The following is a 20,682-nucleotide window of genomic DNA, read 5'->3' as shown; positions in this document are numbered from 1 at the left end:
GGTGCGGCCCTGCTGAGACCCAGACCCGGCACCGGCTGACCGGGCGGTGCGGCCCTGCTGAGACCCGGCCGGTCTGAGACCCGGCACAGTCTGGCCGGGCGGCACAGCCCTGCTGAGACCCGGCACAATGGCCGCCTCGGCTCCTGCTGGAAGGTCTCCGCTTCCCACTCCCGACAGCGTTTTCAGTGGCTGTAGCCAATCACAGGAGTCCTTTTCAAACCTCTCCGCCAATCACGAAGCCGAAAGGTAACGCTACGTCAGGCGGCCTGGCTAGCTTGGCACCGCCTTTTTCCTGTCGGAGGACAAAAAAAAAAACCCAAAAAAAAAGCCCCGCCGCCGCCGAGCCATATTTGATGGCTGGCCTTTTCTGTATTTTTAGCCCTTAGCCGGTTGCTAATCAACCTTCCTGTCCCGCTCCACTCCCGTTTACAAACTTAAAACAAAACTATCGGTCCCCGCCGTGAACAAGAGCAGCGGCGCACGGCCGTCTCGGAAGGTAACCTCTCTTCGAGTCGGGACGGACCGACGTTCCGCGGCGGAGCGGCGCTCCCGACGAGGAGGCGCGGGTGTAATGGCGGCGGCGACGGCGGCTGCCGCGTCGTCGTTTTACGAAAAGGGAAGGTGTAGTTAGCGTCTAATGGCCGCCCGTGTCGCTGACGTCTATTGACGCGGGGACTTGCGTGCCAGTGACAGTGTAGCGCGTATTTGCTCACGGAGACAAAAGCGCCGTCCGTCCTGTGGGGCAGAACTTTTCAGTTCGCCGCCTATAGGCGCGCCGTTATAGGCGGCGAACTGAAAAGTTCGGGCAGCTTCTAGTGCGGCGCGGCCAGCAATGCTGCACTAGCCGCTGTTAGCCGGCGTCGCCGCCAGCGGCTGCTTGGTTCCGGCTTTAAAGCTGAGCGAACCCCGCGAACGTGTGCCGTCGAACCTCCGTCGCTCGGGGGATATAGAAGCCACGCGTTGTAATTTAGCGATTCCCCGGGTTTTGCGGGGGGGGGGGGGCGCCGCCGGCTCCTAATTACGCCGCCGGCTCCCAATTACGCCACCTTAGCCGCCCGGGCGCACGCACGAAGCGCAGAGGAAGTCGCTTGTCAAGGCGCGTTTTGACTTGGGTGTTTCTAGATCAGTGTTTCTCTCAACCCAGTCCTCAAGGACCCCCTATCCTGCAGATTGTTATTGTAACCCTGCATAGGTAGCCCTGCTTGTACTTACTCGACCAACCATCTCGCAGCACTTAATTATGCAAGGTGTGCAAACTCTTGACATTCACTGCTGAATTACTACAAACCGGTACCTATTCAGGGTTGCAAAGACAATCTGCAGGATAGGGGGTCCTTGAGGACTGGGTTGAGAAACACTGATAGTCCTCAAGGACCCCCTCCCTAACCTGCAGATTGTCTTTGCAACCCTGCATAGGTAGCTCTGCTTTGTACTTACTCGACCAATTATCTCGCAGCACTTAATTATGCAAGGTGTGCAAACTCTTGACATTCACTGCTGAATTACTACAAACATGTACCTATTCAGGGTTGCAAAGAAAATCTGCAGGATAGGGGGTCCTTGAGGACTGGGTTGAGAAACACTGCGAGTGTTTCTCAACCCAGTCCTCAAGGACCCCCTCCCTAACGTGCAGATTGTCATTGTAACCCTGCATAGGTAGCCCTGCTTGTACTTGACCAATCATCTCGCAGCACTTAATTATGCAAGGTGTGCAAACTCTTGACATTCACTGCTGAATTACTACAAACAGCTACCTATTCAGGGTTGCAAAGAAAATCTGCAGGATAGGGGGTCTCTACACCATGGACGTGATTTGACGTAAATCTGTGGCTCCTAGGCAGCGTCCGTGGTCGCGCCTCACGCCGGCCGTAGCGGTCCGGTCCCGGGGCGAAGCGACCCGCGAGGACGCGCGCTCCGGCGACCGCTGTCTGGCTTAAGTTTGGCTAATTGTGAAACGTCACCATTGATCTATTTGTCCCCCAGTGACCATGGAAGAAGTCCAGCAGGGCAGCAATGGTACTGACTCGCAGACTGTCACCATCCCCACCACTATCACAGCCTCTCAGATCTCACAGATTGCGCAACAGGTAAAGCAACTCGTCTCACTGTCGTTAGTCGCGTCTCGGCACTCTGCCTCCCCCCGTTATGGCCGCGCACCGCATGAAACGTGGCCCAGTAGCCCTCGCGGTGCGCAATAGTGAATCTTGCAAATAAATGACGAGGTGAATACGACCAAAAAATAGGTTTGTTCTGTAAATGTTAGCCATTTTTGCAACGTGCATTTGTTTGCTCCTGTTATCGACAGCATTTGGGTGCAGGATTCTTTTCACAGCTTCCACGTCACAGTCAGACGTGCCATTGACCTTTCTCTCGAGATTATCTCGAGCTTCCAGGGGCGATTCTAGGGTCAGAGCTTTAGGGGTGCTGAGCACCCAGAGTGCTGGCCGGCCAGGCAAGATACATTTGGGGGGTGGATCAAACCTTTTTCGAAGCACGGGGGGGGGGGGGTGCTGTATTTTTGTTGTTAATATATTACGTTTAAACCATATACTGGATATGGTTTTGACATTTCTTCAGCTTATTAAACATGGACGTACAGGAAAAAAATACAATATATCTTCAATTTTAGGGGTGCTGCAGCACCCTCCAAAAATGGGCTAGAAACGCCTGTGCCTGAAATTATGTCTAGCTTTTTGTTAGCTTTTGCAGACGATGCCAAGTGAAAGTTATGAGGGAAATTTAGCAATTTCTGTCTGTTATACTGTGTATAAGGCATTTTACAGAAAATTTAAACTGTTGAAGGATTAGTGGATCGACTTTATAGTGGTAGTATGCAGCATCGTGTTGGTAGTTACAGGCTATGTCATAGGCTATGAGAAGGCATAAAGTTGGCATGTTTATGGTATAAAAAATGGGGTGTCTGCTGGCCTTCATTAGAATCATTATTCGGGGTATTTTCGATTTAAAGTTGTCAATATGCTGTCAGAAATAACCGTCCCCCCCACTTAATCAAGTTATAAAAACAGTCTTATGAGAAAATTAATTGACTATATAAGAAAACTCGAAGAACCCCACTACAAAGTAGCCGTCTGGTTATCCACCCGTCTAAATCTCCCTCCTCTTCATCCTGCCAGCTAACCGCCTTCCCCCTGCCCCTAAACCCCCCCCACTCCAACTCCCTCCCCCCAAATGCTCAGAATCATCTGAAATGCCGAGAAAAGTGGTTTTTAGCCATTTTTAGAAAAATGCACATTTTGCATTATTATGCATAATTTTAATTTTCTGCTATTTTTCTGGTCCTCTCTGGAACAATACCTACCACCTCCAAAAAAAAATGAGGATCATAAGTGCATTATTGCAAAAATGCATATTTTGCATAATTATGCATAATTTTAATTTTCTGCTATTTTTCTGGTCCTCTCTGGAACAATACCTACCACCTCCAAAAAAAAATGAGGATCATAAGTGCATTATTGCAAAAATGCATATTTTGCATAATGCCAAAACATTTCTAAGTCCCAGAAATTTTTTTTATATAGGGGAAAAAATCAAAGATGCTCAAAATCATCTGAAATGCCGAGAAAAGTGGTTTTTAGCCATTTGTAGAAAAATGCAAATTTAGCATATTTATGCATAATTATGGATAATTTTAATTAATGTTCTGCTATTTTTTTATAGGTGCCCCCGATCATCCCCAATAACCTCCAAAAAGAATCAAGGCCCCAAGTGCTTTAGTTTGGCCGTTTATAGACTCTCACACAGACACACACCAGACACACATTGTGAAAATACAGGAGTAGATTTCCCAACCGGATTATTTGACTCAGTGAATTTTTTTTCCCCCTTACATGAACTACTTACATGTTATTCGTGGTATTGGTTTATCTTGAGCGGGTTTTTAAGTAAGTGATACTCTTGCTTTACAGCAGGTTTCACAGTGCTTTTGTCTCAGGAAATTCCTGTAAAAGTGAACAAAATTATAAGCACACAATATTATTGACTCATAACTATAGTTTAGTTATTTCAAATGTTTGAATTGAAGGTCCACTGGGTGAATTCTGTATGGATTTTCCCTGGAGGTTTTTGCTCGCTTTCTAAAACAGTCGATATATCATTGTTCTTGCACTTTGATTGTTGAGCCTTTCTATGAGATGCAACGACTTACCTAGTTAACAGTTGCTTCCTCGTGTAAAGCATTTGACCCACAAAAGTAAGGACTCACAAGAAATTGCAGATAGTGAAGACATGGGGGCAAAAAAAAAAGAGTAATGGGGTTCGTTACCTGTCCAAGATAAAACAAGCAACTTTGGCATCACTTGTGAATCCTTGTCCATTTTCAGGGCTTTTCATTTTGAGAATGCCACAATATTCACCCTTGATTTCCTGCCGTCATTGGTCTCTGAAGTTTTCTTTTGACTTTTTTTTAAAACTAATTCTCTTATGTCTACCTGACATGTAATGTCTATCTGAGAGGTGGCTCTGCTCTGCAGCTGACACACTCTCATGTGCATGTGCACATGAGAGCTCTGTTTGTTGGTGGTCAATGTCTTGTTTTTAGGTTTTTATGAGTATATTAATGTATTTTTTAATGAGGCACCATCGCGGTGATTTATAATGTGCCATCATCCGTAAACTGGGATCTGTGATAGAATGGATGGGCATACACTACAAAGGTGTTGTGAGCCGTTCAGTCCTGTATTCACTAAACTCTTTCAAGAATCGCTGGACTTAGAAATAATTCTGAGGTCGTGGAAAATGTCTAAAATAATTCTACTACTATTTTAGACCAGTAGTGCTAACTTCAGTAGTTACCAAATTGTTCTGTCTCAGTTAAAGTCTGAAACCAATGATCAGATGGATGTTTTACAATTTGCATATAGACCAAAGAGGGGTATGGAGGATGCCACAGTAACACTTTTGAACCAAGTTGAACCAAGTTCCAACATCTGGAAACCCCGTCAGCTTATGTGTACATACAGTTTGCTGATTTCTCTTCTGCCTTTAATACTGTCCAGGCAGATCTGTTGACAGTGAAGCTGAGTAGCATGGGTGTAAATCATACCCTCATAAAATGGATATACAACTTCCTTACTGAGAGGCAACGGTATGTCCACGTCCGTGGAGGACAGGCATCTGTCAGCAGCACTCAGACTGCGGTACCATAAGGTTGTGTACTTTCACCTTTGCTGTTCACAATGTATACCAATGACTGTGTTAGTCATCAGGATATTTGTACAGTGATGACATTTGCAGATGATGCAGCTCTGATAGGCCTTTTAACCGATGATCAGAACAGTTATAGAGCTGCAGTTAACCACTTCTACAACTGGTGTTCAGATAGCTCACTGATTTTTTAACATAAAGAAAACTAAATAAATTATCATTGGCTTCAGAAGAAACTCTACTCTGTCCCCTGTAATTATGAACAATGTGACCATCGGAAGTGTACAAGAGCACAAGTACCTGGGCACTATTATTGATAGCAAACTGACATGGAATGCTAACACCAATGCTCGGTTTGCAAAGGCTCAACATGTCTACTTTTTAAAGGAAATTTAGAAGTTTTAGTGTGGACACAATTATGCTGACGCTGTTTTAAAAGACCTTCATTCAGAGCATATTGACTTTTTGTATCACAAGATCATAGCAGATCCACTGCACCCACTATGGTGTGAATATGCACCTTTACCTTCAGGGCGAAGGTATAGCATGCTCAGGATGCGGACTAAAAGAGACATCACATCCTTTGTCCCACACAGCATTCAGCTGCTTAACAAGCTCTGATTACATGGTCTGAATTTGGCACTTTCTGGCACTTCTTGAACTTGCACTTGATGTCCTTTATTGATTTTCTCAATGATGCTATTTATGATGTTTTTAAAATGCGTATGCTTTATGTTATATGCTATCATGAATGGTCGTTGATGTTTTTTGTGTCAAGCAAATTCCCCTAGGGCCAATAAAGGTTTCTTTCATTCATTCATTTATACGGATGATCCTTCCATGCTTGACTCACAATGACCAGACAAGGGACTTTCGTAAACAGCAGCAGCTTTAGCCAATGAGTGCAAAGCTCTTTTCTTCTTTGGCGAGAAAGGCCTCTGATCACATGGTCTTAACATGGTGGCTGCCATGATAGGAGGACCCGTGCTATGTTGAATAATATAGCTTATTCTAAACCTACGAAATATTTTCAGTCTTGATCTACTGTGAGTGTACATTGTTCAAAACACATTTGATAAATGTATGTCCATTTTTTAAAATACGTATTTTTTTCCTGGTTTTTTTGTTTACCCCTTTTTCTCCCCAATTGTACTTGGCCAATTACCCCACTCTATCGAGCCATCCTGGTCGCTGCTCCACCCCCTCTGCCGATCCGGGAGGGCTGCAGACTACCACTTGCCTCCTCCGATACATGTGGAGTCGCCAGCCGCTTCTTTTCACCTGACAGCGAGGAGTTTCGCCAGGGGGACGTAGCGCGTGGGAGGATCGCATTATTCCCCCAGTCCCCCCCCCCGCCCGAACAGATGCCCCGACTGACCAGGGGAGGCACTAGTTCAGCGACCAGGACACATACCCACATCTGTCTTCCCACCCGTAGACACGGTCAATTGTGTCTGTAGGGACGCCCGACCAAGCTGAAGGTAACACGGGGATTCGAACCGGCGATCCCCATGTTGGTAGGCAACGAAATAGACCGCTACGCTACCTGGATGCCCCAAAGATACCTCTTTTTTTTGGCCTAATGAATTGCTCAGTGGACCTTAAAGTTGAGTTTAATCAAAGGAGCTGGCTCGGGTCCTGGGCTGTTCCAGTGACATCTGGACACTGCTTGGTGTCCTCATCACATTCTTCATATATAATTCTGTTATCCTCTTTCAGTGTTGTATTCTGTAAATTGTGTTCTATTTTGTATACACAACATCCATTGCATGTCTGACCATCTTGGGAGAGAGATCCTCCCTCTTTTCTTCTCCCTGAGGTTTCTTCCTAGTTTTTCTCCTTGTTAAAGGGGTTTTTTAGGGAATTATTCTTTATCTGATGTGAGGGTCTAAGAACAAGATGTTGTATTGCTGTAAAGCCCCCAGAGGTAAATTTGTAATTTGTGATATTGAGCTGTATAAATAAAATGGACTTGACTTGAGCTGATCAAAACGCTCATATTGGGTGTAACTGAGAGGAACGATATGATCAATAAGTTTCATAGTTTAAATTTCACTTTCAGTACTGTGTTTCACACTGGAATAGAAACAAGCTCACTCTGTAGCACAGATCAGGTGGCACAAACTAGCACGAAAAAGTCTCCTTTCCATTCATGTGCAATTGTGTTTGAATACTTCCAGATGTCATTGGGTGGTTCTCCTGTGACTGTGGTACAGCTCCCCGGTGGTCAGTTTCAGGTTCAGGGAGTGATCCAGTCTGCCCAATCTTCGGTCATCCAGTCCCCTCAGGTGCAGACCCCACAGGTGAGACCAGCTCCCCTATATTTTAGGCTGCTCTGTGTCGCCTTTTGAGAAAGGTAACCTCTGTTTTGTTGCTCTCTGTACTTTATGAGGGACGTGTAACTGATGTGTTAACATGCTGTAAATTCCCTCTTTCTTCTTCACAGGGCCAGGGCTCAGACAGCGAAGACTCCCATGACTCATCAGACAGTGGAGCTGCCACCCAGAAAACCAGGGAGATATTGGCTCGACGGCCTTCATACAGGTACCCCCCACACACACACACACACTTGAAAAAGAAAAAAAACATCGCTTACCTTTCGCTGTTGTGTTACAGGAAGATCTTAAATGAACTTTCTGCTGAGGAAATGACGGCCAACTCCGACGTCAAAGAAGAAAGTCCTGCCTCCATAGGAATGACAAGTGTTACAGTGCCCGCGCCAATCTACCAGACCAGCAGTGGACAGTACAGTACGCACTTCTCCTTTTCTTGCCACATTACACATCCTTACACGTCCTTAGGGTGGTCCCAGAGGTCCCAAGCTAAGATGGAACGATTTAAAAGCCCACTTTGGCTCACTTTACAATAAAACATGTTTTCTTAGGTCTGCAGTTACTTTATTTAATGGTTTCTGTTCAAAATTGCGCATTTGCTGTGTTTTTCACATGTTGGTCTTGGAGCACAACCAAGCACTTCTTGTCATATGAGACTTGAGACACACTGCCGATGGGGTGTGCACTTTTACTTGGAGGATGTGTGTGTGTGTGTGTGTGTGTGTGTGTGTGTGTGTGTGTGTGTGTGTGTGTGTGTGGCTGGAGCTTGAGTTGGCCAGCTGGAGGAAGGCGAGCCTGCTCATTTAAACGCGCGTTATCCATGCACTATAATATCTACGCACACAGTTAACAGTATTTAACTTATCAAGGCCTTCTAAAAGTGTGAAAAAACTCCAAATATCACCAACGACCTCCACTTTTTTAGAAAATAAATAATTGCAGAGGAAACTTAATTTCTCTTATAATATGCTTAAAAACCATATGCTCTATACGCACACGTATAGGCTGTTCATAGATTGTGCTTGTTCCTTTTGGCATCTGTTACCAGGGAAATCAAGGAGGGTAATCTATCATTCACTCCCTGCTTGTGTGAAAAACTGTTATATTTTGCTTGATTGAGTAGAATATGCGTTGTGGTTGGTTTTTGATTAAAAAAATATGGAAATGTGTAGAGCTTGGCTACCAAGCAGTCAATAAAGGTTTACATTTCTGGGGCGCCCCGCTGGCTCACCTGGTAGAACGCGTACCACATAAGGCTGAGTCCTTACCACAGCGCTCTGGGTTAAAATCCAGCCCGGGCCCTTTGCTGCATGTCATCCCCCCTCTCTCTCTTCCGTCGCTATCGAATAAAAGGTGGAAAATGCCACAAAAAAATCTGAAGGAAAAAAGTTTACATTCCTTCCCAAAGGATGCTTAGATTCGTTTACATTTATTGTAGATACAGTGAACATAAGCGAATGTGCCTTCTGACATGAACACTCCAAGACAGAACAAATGCAGCTGATGCACTCTATAAAAATGTATTTATTATTATTTTGTTTGTTTAGATAGCACTTTTCAAAATGGCAGTTGCAAAGTGCTTCTCAGTTGATGCCACCTGTGTTTCAGCCTCTGGCAGTACAGCTGTTTCCAGCTTCCGTCTTCGTGAGATCAATAACTGCTGTTTATTCTCTTAGTCTCTCTTCCCTTTATTCTGCTCTAACCTCTTCATTTGTCCTTCTGATTTTGCTATTTTCTGTGCTTAGTTCACATATCGCTAGATTCAATAGTATTCTTTCTCAAGCAACTTGTTAGTAGGCAGCCTTTCGTTCCTAGTCTGTTTACTAGCTTAGCTTAGCTTAGCTTAGCGGTTAGCTTTACTGCATTTGCAGTCAAAGCAGCCTCATTAAAACGATGGTGTGTGGTGACTGTTCTGCAGTTACAGAAAGGTTGTCTCTACTAGTGAGATGTGTCTGAGTTAGAGCAGCTTCTTTGGGCTAGGATTACATTAGATGTGATGGGCACTCCAGATACCCATAGCCCCGGGCCTGACAGCAGACCTGCTATTGTTAGCACTAGCTCAACCTCATCGGCAGATGCGGCAGAGCTTGTCTCTGTTTGCTGGCGTGGGAAGGCTTGCAAGAGCAAGTCACCGGTATTGTGGCCTGGTCTGCAGTCACCTCTCCCGGCTGCAAACTGGTTTTTACCACTCACCAGCCCTGTTGGTAGTCCTACTGGTCAGCGTGTCTCTCCCGCTCCTGTCGACAGAGTAAAGCAATGCAAGCTAGTAATAGGAGACTCCATTACCTGCAGTATCAGATTAGATTCACCATCCTTGGTTCACTGTTTACCCGGGGCCAGAGTCTCCGACATAGAGGATAATCTTAGGATGCTGGCATCACAGAGGGAGAATCAGGGAACCCAGGCACACAGCACCACTACTTTCAGCAACATTTTTATTCATGTCGGCACCAATAATGCTAGGATGAAACAATCAGAGATCACAAAAGCCAGCCTAGTCAGAATGCTTGAGTTGGTCAGAAAGATGTGTTGGCATTGATTAATTGTCTCTGGTCCCTTACCTGTGAGGGGTAATGATGAGATGTACAGAAGGCTCATCTCAATGAACCACTGGCTGGCTTGTTACTGTAATGAGCAGGAACTCGGTTTTGTTGATAACTGGTCTTCTTTCTGGGGCTGCCCTTACCCGCTGTAAGCGAACGGCTTTCACACTACTGGGGCCGGTGCCACTTTTGTCTAGCAATATAGATAGCTGTCTACATTTAGTTTGACACTAGGGACTTATCATTCAGCAGGCTGCAGGTGATTAGTGAGCCTGCTAAGTTTAAACCTAGTGTGGCTGTGGAGTCAACTAGTTTGGTCAGGGAATTTCTCATAGTATGGATTATCAGACTGACAGCTTGGTCTATAAAATTGAGAGCATCTCCCTTCCCTGCTGTATTGCTCCCAAGCTCTCGTCTCCTAAATGTGTGAATCACAATAATCTAATAATAATTCCTTCCACTGGTCGTGGTGAATTGTGCAACAAAGTACCTAATAATCTACAGAACCAAACATCTAATGTTATCAAAAGTGTGACCACACATCGTTCAAAACGTAGATCTTCAAAATAGTCAACTAATAATACAAGATGTCTAATTCTCATTATTTTCATCTATTGGTAGGTCTAAAGTTCTGCCTACTACTTATCACTTTAACAAGATGCTTAAATTTGGTTTCACAAATATCAAATCACCAGGGTGTCTCCCCGCCTGCTGCCCAATGACTGCTGGAATAGGCTTCAGCATCCCCGCGACCCTGAGAACAGGATAAGCGGTTCAGCTAATGGATGGATGGATGAATATCAGATCATTGTTTACCAAAGCCTTACTAATCTATATCTTAGAAGGCGTGATCTAAAAGGGATTGGAGACTGCAAGGTGGTGACAGGGGAGAACGTAGCTAGGCAGCATCAGATGGTGGTCTGTGGGATGATTTTGGAGACCAAGAAGAGGAAGCGAGTGAAGGATCAAATGGTGGAAGTTGAAAAAGGAAGACTGTTGTGTGGAGTTCATGGAGGAGTTAAGACGGGCGCTGGGTGGTAGTAAAGAGTTGCCGTATGCCTGGGCAGGCACTGCAGAAATAGTGAGGGAGACCGTCAGGAAGGGAAGAGGTTGGCAAAGAAGAAGTCAGAGAGACAGGAGTACAAGGAGATGCAGCGTAAACCAAAGAGAGAGGCGGCAAAGGCAAAGGAAAAGGCGTATGGTGAGTTGTATGACAGATTAGACACTAAGGAAGGAGAAAAGGAGATCAGGGATATAGATGGAAATGTGATGATAAGCGAGGAGAGTGTGCTGAGAAGGTGAAAGGAGTACTTTGAGGGGCTGATGGAGAAAATGAGAGAGAGGGAAGGTTGGATGATGTGGGGATAGTGAATCAGGAAGTGCAGTGGATTAGCAAGGAGGAAGTTAGGGAAGCTACGAAGAGGATGAAGAGTGGAAAGGCAGTTGGTCCTGATGACATACCTGTGGAGGCATGGAGGTGTTTAGGAGAGATGGCAGTGGGGTTTTTAACTAAGATTGTTTAGCACAATCTTGGAAAGAGAGAGGATGCCTGAGGAGTGGAGAAGAAGCATACTGGTACCGATTTTCAAGATCAAGGGCGATGTGCAGAACTGTAGCAACTACAGAGGTATAAAGTTGATCAGCCACAGCATGAAGATATGGGAAAGAGTAATAGAAGCTAGGTTAAGAGGAGAGATGGCGATTAACGAGCAGCAGTATGGTTTCATGCCACGAAAGAGCACCATAGATGCAGTGTTTACTTTGAGAATGTTGATTGAGAACTATAGAGAAGGCCAGAAGGAGTTACATTGTGTCTTTGTAGATTTAGAGAAAGCATACAACAGGGTGCCGAGAGAGGAGGTGTGGTATTGTATGAGGAAGTTGGGAGTAGCAGAGAAGTATGTAGGAGTGGTGCAGGATATGTATAAGGGAAGTGTGACAGTGGTGAGGTGTGCAGTTGGAATGACAGATGGGTTCAAGGTGGAGGTGGGATTACATCAAGGATCGGCTCTGAGCCCTTTCTTGTTTGCAATGGTGATGGACAGATTGATGGACGAGATCAGGCAGGAGTCTCCGTGGACGATGATGTTCGCGGATGACATTGTGATCTGTAGTGAGAGTAGGTTGAGGAGAGCCTGGAGAGGTGGCGGTATGCACTGGAGAGAAGAGGAATGAAAGTCGGTAGGAGCAAGATAGAATACCTATGCGTGAATCAGAGGGAGGACAGTGGAATGGTGAGGATGCAAGGAGTAGAGGTGATGAAGGCATATGAGTTTAAATACTTGGGGTCAACTGTCCAAAGTAACGGGGAGTGCAGTAGAGAGGTGAAGAAGAGAGTGCAGGCAGGGTGGAGTGGGTGGAGAAGAGTGTCAGGAGTGATTTGTGACAGAAGGGTACCAGCAAGAGTTAAAGGGAAGGTTTACAAAATGGTTGTGAGACCAGCTATGTTATATGGTTTGGAGACAGTGGCACTGACGAAAAGACAGGAGATGGAGCTGGAGGTGGCAGAGGTGAAGATGCTAAGATTTTCATTGGGAGTGACGAAGAAGGACAGGATTAGGAATGATAATATTATAGGGACAGCTCAGGTTGGATGGTTTGGAGACAAAGCAAAAGAGGCAAGATTGAGATGGCTTGGACATGTGTGGAGGAGAGATGCTGGTTATATTGGGAGAAGGATACTGAATATGGAGCTGCCAGGGAAGAGGAGAAGAGGAAGGCCAAAGAGGGGGTTTATGGATGTGGTGAGAGAGGACATGAAGGTGGCTGGTGTGACCGAGGAAGATGCAGAAGACAGGAAGAAATGGAAACTGATGATCCACAGTGGCGACCCCTAACGGGAGCAGCCAAAAGTAGTAGTAGTAGTAGTAGTTTACCAAAGCCTTACTAAAATAATCTGATTCTTGAACATAGTTTTGATATGATTGGGTTATGTGAAACATGGCTGAAACCAAATGTTTTCCTTCCCTTAAATGACGCTTCCCCACCTGACTGTACTTATACCCATGTAGCTCAGGCAAATAAACAAGGTGGGGGTGTCGCCTTAATGTTTAAATCTATTGTCAATTTAACTTCTATAATTGACTCTAAATTCAAATCTTTTGAGGCTCTTATTCTAAGTCCGTCTCCCTCAGCCACGAACAGACTCTGCTTAGTCCACATTGCTATACTATATCGACCTTGCTCACTATTTTTTGAAGAATTTGGAGAATTTATCTCAGGTCTTGTTACTCATTCTGATGAGATTCTAGTTCTTGGTGATTTCAATATTCATCTGAATGAGGCTGCTGGTCCTCTAAGTAAAGCCTTTCTGGCACTAGCTGATACTTTTAGGTTCCCTCAGTTTGTTCAAGAGTTGACTCATTGCAGTGGTAACACCCTTAATTTGGTTTTATCTAAAGGGATAGCTGTTTCTGATCTGACTATCTTGCTAACCACATCTGCTGTGTCAGGTCATTTACTCATTAAATTTGAAGCATCACTGACCTGTCCTATTAATGTCGGCAAAGATGTAATTGCCACTTGCCCATTGGTCCGTTCACTGTAGCTGCATTTGGCCAGCAGCTGCCTGAAGTCTTGGCTCCTTTCACTGTAGTGACTGACTCTGTTGAAAATCTCACTAGTGACTTAAATGTGGCCCTCTCAAGTCTCCTCGATTCAGTTGCACCTCTCACTACCAGTGCTAGGCAACTAAAGAGGCCTACGCCCTGGTTTAATGACGAGACACATGTTCTTAAGCGGGCCTGCAGGAGACTGGAACGTAAATGACAAAATCAAAATGAGAAGTTTTTGTGTTACCACCGGCTTCATTGGGCATCCCTACAGACACAATTGGCCGTGTCTGCGGGTGGGAAGCCGGATGTGGGTATGTGTCCTGGTCGCTGCAGTAGCGCCACCTCTGGTCAGTCGGGGTGCCTATTGGGGGGGACTAGGGGGAATAGCGTGATCCTCCCACGAAAAACTCCTTACTGTCAGTTGAAAAGAAGCGGCTGGCGACGCCACATGTATCGGAGGAGGCATGTGGTACTCTGCAGCCCTCCCCGGATCGGCAGAGGGGGCGGAGCAGTGACCAGGACAGCTTGGAAGAGTGGGGTAATTGGCCACGTATAATTGGCAAAGTACAATTGGAGAGAAAAGGGGGGGGGGGGATCCCTCCCAAAAAAATTTAAAGTTTTTTACCTACCTACTTAAGCATGCTTTATCTGCTGCAAAAGCAGCATATCTCTCTCTCTCTCTCTCTCTCTCTCTCTCTCTCTCTCTCTCTCTCTCTCTCTCTCTCTCTCTCTTAATCAGTATTAATAAACATAATCCTAGATTTCTCTTTGACACTGTAGCTAAATTTATTAAAAAGCAGCTGTCTATAAGCTTCTCACCATTCACAGCCCATGATTTTCTAAACTTTTTCTGCAGTAAAGTTGAGATCATAAACAAAATTAGTTCAACTCCAGCTACTCCTGCAGATCCTGTCTTACCAAATTCATATCTATACAATGAGTCACTGATAGTCCCTGTTATTACAGCTTTTGAGACTATCTCCCTTGATACTTTGACTAAGCAAAGCTCATGTCAGCTTCTAAACGAACTACTTGCCTACTTGACCCCTTACCAGCAAAACTTTTTAAAGACCAATGGTCTTGCCTGTGACCTATAATGCTAGACATAGTTCATTTATCATGTACTACTTACACTGCTTCCAGCAGTTTTAAGTCAGCTGTGGTCAAACCTTTACTTAAGAAACCGCACCTCGATCTAGGTCTCTTAATAACTATCAACCAGTCTCTAATCTTCCATTCTTTCCCAAAGTACTAGAGAGAGTTATATATCAACAACTTTTGACCCATATAGAAGAAAACTATCTATATGAACCTTTTCAATCGACTCTCAGGGCCTGTCACGCCACTGAAACTGCTCTGATCAGAATGTTGAACGATCTTCTACTAGCTATGGACTCTGATTCCACTTCTGTGCTTATATTCCTGGACCCCAATGCAGCCTTTGACATCACTGATCACTGTATACTATTAGATAGATTAAATTGTAATTTTGGTGCCTGTGACTTAGATCTCTCTTGGCTTAAATCCTACTTATCTGGAAGAACACACTGCTATAATGATATTAGATCTCTGACGTTAAATATGGGTTTCCTCCCACAGTCCTAAATTGTCCGTGTGTGTGTGTGTGTGTGTGTGTGTGTGTGTGTGTGTGTGTGTGTGTGTGTGTGTGTGTGTGTGTGTGTGTGTGTGTGTGTGGGGCGGGCTGTGATGGCCTGGCGGCCTGTCCAGGTTGTCTCCCTGCCTGCCGCCGAGTGACTGGTGGGATAGGCTCCAGCATCCCGCGACCCCAATTGGGATAAGCAGCTTGGATGATAGATGGATGTTAAATATGGCATACCTAAGGGCTCGGTTCTTGACCCACTTCTTTTCTCTCTTTATATTTCACCTCTTGGCCAAATTATACGCAGTGATAGAATACATTTCCATTGCTATGCAGATGATACTCAGTTGTATTTGCCTGTAAGGGCTGATGATCATATTCAAAGATTAATTTAGAGGCCTGCTTGGCTGCTGTGAAAAATTGGATGTCGCTAAATTTCCTGCTTTTAAATTCAGATAAAACTGAGATGCTGGTCGTTGGCGCTGCTAGACACAGACACCAATCTGCTCAAGTAACAATAACAGTCAACAATTCTGTGGTTTCACAAAGTGTGGCAATCAAAAATCTTGGTGTTACGTTTGATCCCAGCTTTTCCCCTTGATAAGCACATTAAAGAAATCACCAAGACTTCCTTTTTTCATCTGCGTAACATAGCTAAAATTTGGTCTTTCCTGTCCATGGCTGACCCAGAGACTCTAATAATCAGCCAGCAGCCATATCAACATGTACCCTGGTTCTGCTGAATGACCAAAGCTAAACAGGTATGGGCTTGGCTAGTTCTTGGAGGGAGACCTCTTGGGAAAACTAAGTTTCTGCTAGAAGTGGTGTTGGTTCGCCAGTAGGGGGCAGTCTTCCCTCTGGTCCTAATAAAACATCCCAATTCCCCGGAGCAGTGATGGGACGCTGTGCTGTAGGATATATGTTCTTGTAGGTTTTGGGTATGTGTTTTTGTCTTTGTGTTGCACTGCTGTGGGCTGGGGGAAATGATATGCTGTTTCATTTCATGTACACAAACGACAAAATGTTCCTGATTCCTGAGGGTCTAAGGACAGGATGTTGTATTGCTGTAATTGTAACTGTAATGTTGTGTTGCTTTAAAGCTCCCTGAGGCACATTTGTAATTTGTGATATTGGGCTATACAAATAAAATGAACTTGACTTGATAATAAAATGCATAATTGTACACAACATGAAAATGGCAAGTGAAAAATTTACATTTATAAACGGGACCAATCACTCAACAATAAAAGAAATATAAACAAACAAAACAAGATTAAAAGACAAATGAAGCCAATAGGAGTTGCAGAGAAACAAACTTATAAAAAGTCCAGTCTATACAAGTGGGGTTTTAAAAGTTTTAAAAAAAATGTGGTACATACTCAGGTGACGCAGCCAGTCTCAATCAGACACTAATAATAACTGTGTTTTGGGCAGTTGTCAGTGAAGTGTGTAGAATTGTGACTGAAGAAGATCCTTGCTGCTTCCTCAGCCAGCCATGGCTTAGCTCTGACATGTGTGCCTTGCCTAAATGAGTTATCATCCGTGTGTGTACTGCAGTTACCATAGCTCCTAATGGCACAATTCAACTGGCAAGTCCGGGATCCGAAGGCATTCAGGGACTGCAGGCCCTTACCATGACCAACTCTGGTACAGCCCAGCAAGGCACCACCATCCTACAGTATGCCCAAACACCAGATGGCCAGCAGATATTGGTGCCCAGTAACCAGGTGGTTGTACAAGGTGTGTGACACTGCATGTTCTAAATGAGTGTTAACGTATTTTTCTTTGGGTTGGGGGAGACCAAGTGTTAAGCAGGAGAGGGCTCAACAATGTGTTAAAGTTCCCATGGGCTGCTTCACATACACATATAACTACACCTGCAGAGTGCTATACTTACTTCCCTTGCCATTATCACAGCATTAGACTGGATAGACCATGTAATTGTACCAGAAACACTGCAATCCATGGCACTCGCTCCACCGCCAGCGCTCCTACTCCGACATCCGTTCTCTCTTTCAGTTGTGAGCTTTTCCCTTGCTTTAACCCATGCTTATTGACCTTCTTTTCTTTATGAAATTGTTACCCTACTCTCAGGTGCAGGCGGAGAGGTGCAAACATACCAGATACGCACAGCTCCCACATCTAGCTCCCTCCCTCAAACCGTCGTGATGACGTCTCCTGTGGGACTTTCTCAGACCAAGTCTGATGACCCAACAATGAAGAGGGAAATCCGCCTAGCAAAAAACAGGTACAGATATTATTTTTAGAATGTATAAACAATGAAAGACTTTTTGGTTTTCTGAAGGGCTACACATGTAAAAAAACCCAAAAAACCTCCATTTCCAAGAACTTTTCTCCACAGATGTGTCACTCGTGCCAAAAAACAAAAGTACGACTCTACCTGCTCCCACTGATCAGAGATATTCTGATTCCAACCACCTCACATTCTGCCTCTCAGACTGTCCAGTCTCTTGAGTATGTTTCAGAGATGAGAAGGGGGAAAGCACAGTTGATACTGAGGGGTGATGCAACTCTTTAAAATGTAAATGATTACTCCTCACCATGTGGACATCGATGAAAGAATGCATGAAGTGATGTTGCCATCATTTTCCAATCAGCATTTTCTCAAAATATTTGGCATTGACGGGAATATGTTGTTGTGTTGTAGTGTTGTTACTCTATGTTAAGTACACAGAGAGCCATGAAACCAGAGTCACATTCCATGTACGTGCAAAGCTACATGGCCAATAAACCTGATTCTGATTGTGAATATTAGTTCATAATCTTATTAGAACAATGCTGGATCAGTTATAAATGCATTGTGGGTAGGGTAGTTTGCAGTGTCCTAATTTCTACAAAGCAAGTTACAACATAGTTTAGGAGGAGCGTTTTAAACATTGGGAAGATTTCTAAATGACTTCATCTTCTTAAATCAGGCTATATGAAGATATCCCAATAAGTCAAAACCCCCAACTTTACCATTACCAACCCTCGTTCCCAGTTTTTATATGCTCCCAGTTTCTTAATAGCTTTACATAGACAGGATACACACCTTTTATCCATACTGCTCAATAGTTACTGATGGCAGAATCATCTTTAGAGGACTGATTCCAGAACTTATTTTCCCCTTCTCTCTCTCTCGCAGGGAAGCTGCTCGTGAATGTCGGCGGAAGAAAAAAGAATATGTTAAATGTCTGGAAAACCGTGTAGCAGTTCTGGAGAACCAAAACAAAACCCTGATCGAGGAACTCAAAACATTAAAGGACCTTTACTGCGTTAAAACCGGGTAGCCTGGCTAGCGACGGGTCCTGGATATACAGACTTTATGTAGCTACAGAACACCACAGAGGCCATTGGAACATCATGGGTTTATCTGGGAACACCAGCCACTGCTGACTAGGGTTGGGCATCGACAACCGGTTCCAAATTGGAACTGGTTCCAAAATTCCGATTCCAAAGGAATCGTTAAGAAATTCAGATTTCGATTCTGCCTATTGGTTCCTAAATAAATGTCACTCGCGCTAAAGTTAGTTTCAGTTTCCATGGTGGCGGCATACAGCTTCTGTAGTTTCCTCATTTTGCCTTGAAAAATGAAGGGTCGCAACGCCCGTGGCAAAATTTCCTGCAAGGGAGGATACACAACAAATATGGCCGAACACCTTCGCCTACACGGTGTACAGATTAACCAGTGTACCGTGTTGACACGTGGCGCCGGTCTCCCATCTCCTGCCTCGGCGTCCTCTTCAGCCAACCCTGAGCAAACAGCAAGCAGCACCTCGTTGCAGTTGGGTAGGTGAAAATTAATAACGTTCTTCTTCTTCGCAACAGCGAGACGGCAAGTAACTTCTACATGAGCGAACTGCTATAAACTGTATGCAAATACTGAAATGTGTTTTTCTCTGCTGAACGCTTGCATGTACAGCCTGAGAAGGCAGATACGCTAATTTTTCTAAACAAGAACTGTTTATGATTTCAGCAGTTTAATACCTGGTAATCCGGACCAGGGTGTGACTGTGTCTTTACTTCTTCATCGTCATGTATGAAGACAGTTGTTGTAAATGTAAATATGAGAATGAGACATTCACCCGAATGATCCGCTCGTAAAACAGAACGGCTTGTATAAAGTTTTTTTTAAGTACATTTTTCTTCTGTGAAAGGAGCACGTGACCTGTTTTGACCTCGCCTCTCAAAGAACCGGAATCGTCAAGAACCGGAATCGAAAAGCAGAATCTGAATCTGAATTAGAATCGTTAAAATCCAAACGATGCCCAACCCTACTGCTGCCACGTGTCCTTCGCGTTTTCTTTTTGTTCTTTTTTCATTTGAAGCAGCAAGTGGTGGTGTTAATAAATATCAGCATAAAAGACAAATACACGAGCTATTACCGACTGTTTTTCACCTGTTTTTATCAAGCTAACAAGTTGCTACAGCTATGTTTATATTTGTGTATATCTTGACTACATGGGATTTTTCAACAATTCAATTTCTAATCATGCTCCTCATTTTGCTTCTTAGAACGTAGGTTTTTTAAAGCGTTGCTATAGGACTCTGTTTCCTTTTTTATACTTCTAACAGTACCTGATGCATTTTGAGTGTATGGTTCTTACTAGGAGGTTCCTGTTTTCTTACGTGTACCACCAATTCTCTCCAGTTCTCCCATAAGCAAATATTACAGTTGTCATTCCTTGTTATTTTTTTTCCAAAAGGAACATAAAGGGTATTAGAGTAGAGGTCATTGTGTATGGCTGATACGCAACAGGTTTTTAAGACAGCAGCTGTTACTTGGCAGTTTTTTTTTAGGCAATCAGGGAATAAGCAAATGCACAGGTAATATTTATTTTGTACATCTTGTGGGGAGGAGTGGGGTTAAGAGCAGTGTTTGAAATGTTGCTGATTATTTGAAACAAAAAAATATATTTTCAGTCTATCCAAGCAGTGTGTGTGTGCCCTGATTTATTTAAGGCCAGTAGCGAGATCGCTCGTACTCCTGATAGTAGGTATGAATCTTTATTACCTTGACCATTGCTTTACACCAGTCACATAAACATGTGATATTACGATGTTAAGACGGTAATATCGGCATATAAATTGTGACCATGAAATACTAAAAACAAGGCAAAGTACTTCCTCCACATAAATTGCATCAAAGGAATCTAGTGAGTTGTGATGCTTCCTGTCCCTTCTGGCTACACCAGAAGGGACAGGAAGTTTTTCATGTTAAAATAAATGAGCTGAGAAAAATCAAAAGGGGTTGATGATGGGGCACACAGACAAATGACCAAAGCATATTCTTCATGTATATGGTGTTCTCTAAAAATGAAACTAAATGTGTATATTGATATTCTTGTGTTTATGACACTCCTCATATCAGGATAACTGATAAGCAGTCATTTTACTAGATTTTTCCATCGATACATAAACACAGCTGTTTCCTAGACGCTGTCATTAACATGTGTCCTTCTGAATGCGGTGGAGAAGAATGTAAAATT

The 20,682-nt window shown here is 44.0% G+C and overlaps 1 protein-coding gene across 1 annotated transcript; it reads left to right on the top strand.

Moving 5' to 3' along the window:
• Positions 1-277: 277 nt before the first annotated feature.
• Positions 278-18,507, top strand: atf1 (activating transcription factor 1). The gene is made up of 8 exons (XM_056273187.1): positions 278-496; positions 1,984-2,087; positions 7,344-7,466; positions 7,610-7,707; positions 7,780-7,913; positions 16,751-16,933; positions 17,288-17,441; positions 18,339-18,507. Exons 2-8 carry the CDS (start codon positions 1,989-1,991, stop codon positions 18,481-18,483), a joined length of 936 nt encoding a protein of 311 aa, XP_056129162.1. The 5' UTR covers positions 278-496; positions 1,984-1,988; the 3' UTR covers positions 18,484-18,507.
• The last annotated feature ends 2,175 nt before the right edge of the window (positions 18,508-20,682 follow it).

The sequence above is a fragment of the Lampris incognitus genome, chromosome 2 (assembly GCF_029633865.1).
Source record: "Lampris incognitus isolate fLamInc1 chromosome 2, fLamInc1.hap2, whole genome shotgun sequence".
In the NCBI taxonomy this organism is placed as follows: Eukaryota; Metazoa; Chordata; class Actinopteri; order Lampriformes; family Lampridae; genus Lampris; species Lampris incognitus.
The sequence above is the reverse complement of the archived record's forward strand: the minus strand, read 5'-3'. Positions and strand labels throughout refer to the sequence as shown.